At 32.7% G+C, this 3,232-nt stretch overlaps 1 protein-coding gene across 1 annotated transcript in view; it reads left to right on the top strand.

Moving 5' to 3' along the window:
• The window catches only part of LOC106470290 (MORC family CW-type zinc finger protein 2-like), a gene marked incomplete at both ends in the record, with an annotated part of 104,201 nt that overhangs the window by 26,980 nt on the left and 73,989 nt on the right, over positions 1–3,232 (top strand). The window contains one exon of the mRNA XM_013930836.2: positions 1,712–1,840. Within this exon, the coding sequence (XP_013786290.2) occupies positions 1,712–1,840 (129 nt within the window). The remainder of the gene's footprint in view (positions 1–1,711; positions 1,841–3,232) is intronic.

Raw genomic sequence — 3,232 nt, forward strand, 5'->3', positions numbered from 1 at the left:
CTCTTCCTTTGTTAAGGAGTTGGGGTTGACATTCAGGGGCTCAGCTGCTGGTGTGGTGGTTGAGCATTGTGCAGGGGGGACCTCTGTTGAGAATCTCTTTGAAGTGCTCAATCCATCTATCTTGTTGGTTTACTTTTTTGCTGACAGTCTGTCCATGTTTGTCCTTTACAGGCCTGTCCTGACTGGAGTTTTTTCGTGAAAGTGTACAGGTGATGTTGTACAACTGTTTCTGTGCATTATGTAATTCAATTGGGTAACCTGACTAAAAGGTTTCCCAAGTGATTTAGAACTTTTGTGGTGAGAATATTACTGTGGCATGGTTACAGAGGGCAATAAAACAATAAAATTTAAGCATAAACAGATGTATACTGTATGAGTTTAAAGCTATTTAGGATAAACAAATGTAGTTTCATGTTACAATTTGAAGTCATTTTAGAAAAAAGAAAAATAATAATTTTTATTTTTTGACCAACCTTGTACGGAGTGAGGGTAGAGAAAATAACAAATGAAATTTAAAAATTCACTGAAAAAAAATTTGAAATTTATTTAAGATGTTTTAGAGATTACACAAATGAAATTTGAGATTTTTCAGGTGAAGAAAAGTATTTTTAATCTTAACATAAAAATCACTGTACACTCGGAGCAGTCGACACTTTGACTCCAAATATTCATGGAGAAAATGTTTAGTGAAAGTACTTCATTAAAAATTCAGATTTTTTTTTATCTACAAAAGACATAATGACTCCTGACAGCTTGCAAAATTTTGTGAAGATATGAAAACTATAAGGGTCAATGTGGGGTCAATAATTCGACTGAGCCTGTAGCAAGAGATTTAAGGTAATCAAATCTTTATTTAGCAGTCACCATTCCAAGCAAGTTAATAGTCATAGTAGCTTTTAACATAAAATTGTTGATTAACTTGAACATCACTAATGATATTGATAATAAGTAAACAGTAACACTAGCACTTTGATTAGGAAATAAACATAGATTTTAAACTATAACAAAAATTACAAGAAAGATTGTTAGTACCAGTCACATTTGTTTAACAACATTGTTGATTAACTTAAACAACCGCCTTGTGGAGGGGGGATGGTAGAGTTACACTGATGCTTCATTTTCAATATTAAATTTATTTTGTGTTGGTATATATTTTATGTTTTATACTTATTCTACCATAACACTTCTCTTACATCTTGTACATCAGTAACACTTCTCTTACATCTTGTACATCAGGCATCCAGTACATTTTACTGAAGCAATACAGCTGCTAAATGTAACCCCTTGTGCTCCACCATAAATTTCTGCTCCAGTTTATAGAATGAGCTGCTATGTATAACATTTTGATGTTGTGTGTGCATTTTAATACAACAACTTTTGTTTAAGTAATGGGCATTATACAAGTCCAAAAATCAAATTTTTTCTATTTGAGTGATATTTAATGTAGGATTAATTACTCTTCAAAAATCGTCAAATAGTTTCTCCTAACAAGAGGAAAAACATCAAATCTGACATTGCTTGAATGCCACCTGAAGAATATTCAAATGTTTAGAACTGTCTTCAAATTCCTGGCTAGGAAATGAAACCTCAAACATTGCTCTAACTCTCTGAGTTTTGTTTTTATGTGAAACTTGTTATATTGCACTAAATACAGAAGTTATGTAATGTGAAGAGTTTTAACAAACAACTGTTTTTTCTTTTTTTCTTAAAGATCACTGAAAGATAAGAAAGAATTACTATTTATTTTTGGACTAAACCTGATGAACAGAAAGGAAGATGGAATATATTTTTACAACTGTGGAAGATTGGTGAAACATTGGTGTCTACACGAGAAGAATGAGTAAGCTATGTGTTCTTTCTGAAATCTTTTAGTAGAGTAGTACATTAAATTTTGGAATAAAGATACTTTTCTAAAGTGCACCCATAGAAGAAAATTTTTAGTTTATATTTAGAGTTTGAGTACTAGAAAAATGTAAAGACTAAAAACCCAATCAAAATCCGACTAGTAAAGTACTGAGAGAAACACCTGTCAACTTACCGGTTTACACCTGTGTGCAATTAGGATTATTGGTGACAATTCCACTTCCAATATTTTGAATCTTGCCACTCTTGTTTTAACTCTGAACAACTCTGAATTCAATGATGAACATTACCTTCATGTCAACGTACTGTGATGGGCACAAAAGTGGCTCCCAAATATGCCAACATTTTTATGGGTCATATTGAAAACCAGCTTTTACAACTAAGCCCTGTAAGACCTCATATATGGAAAAGTTACATAAATGACACTTTTCATTTGGACAGCCAGTCTTGAACTACTTAAAGAATTTATCTCGCATGTAAACTTATTTCACAAAACAGTCAAGTTTACCTTTGATTACTCGCCTACCAAAATTAACATTCATGACATCACTATCTTTATAAATGACAGAATTTTACGCACTGATTTATACAAAAAAACCTACAGACAGACCACAATACCATCACTATAAAAGCTGTTACCCCTCTCACACTAAATGGACATTACTTACAGTCAAACAATGAGAATAAAGAAAATATGCTCAGATGAAACAGACTACAGAAAACACACCAAGGATCTAAAACAAACTTATGCTACAAAGAGGATATAAAGATACCAAAATTGACAGACAGATCAAAAAGGCTAATGACACTCAGCAGAAAATCATCCTAAAACAGAACAATACTAAAGTTTCAAATATAATTCCTCTTATTATTACCTATCACTTTCAACTCAGAAATGTTTCACGAATTCTGGAAAAACATTTTCATCTCCTACTACTGAACGATCGCCTTAAACAGATATTTCCTGAAGTTCTCGTTGTCTCCTTCCGAAAAAGCAGAACTCTTAATAGATATCCTGGTTCACACAAAAGTGAATTATATTTCACCAAAAATGGTTGTCATCCATGCAATAAAGATTGTTGTCAAACCTGCAAGTTCATAAAACTATTGACTCATTTTCTGACAAGCCCAACCAAAGAAGCTTTAAAATTCCCAAAGAAGTCACTTGTGGAATACAAAACACCATTAACTTTATACAGTGTAAAGAATCCAATCACCAACATGTAGGACATACACAAACAACTCTTAGAGAACGTTTCAACAACCATAAATCTTCTATTAACGCCAAAAAAGATCTCGCTGTTGCTCAACACTTTAACCAACCCGGTCGTTCCATTAACGGTGTTACTCTCTTCGGAATTAAACAGAA

The sequence above is a fragment of the Limulus polyphemus genome, unplaced genomic scaffold (assembly GCF_000517525.1).
Source record: "Limulus polyphemus unplaced genomic scaffold, Limulus_polyphemus-2.1.2 Scaffold3926, whole genome shotgun sequence".
Lineage (NCBI taxonomy): Eukaryota > Metazoa > Arthropoda > Merostomata > Xiphosura > Limulidae > Limulus > Limulus polyphemus.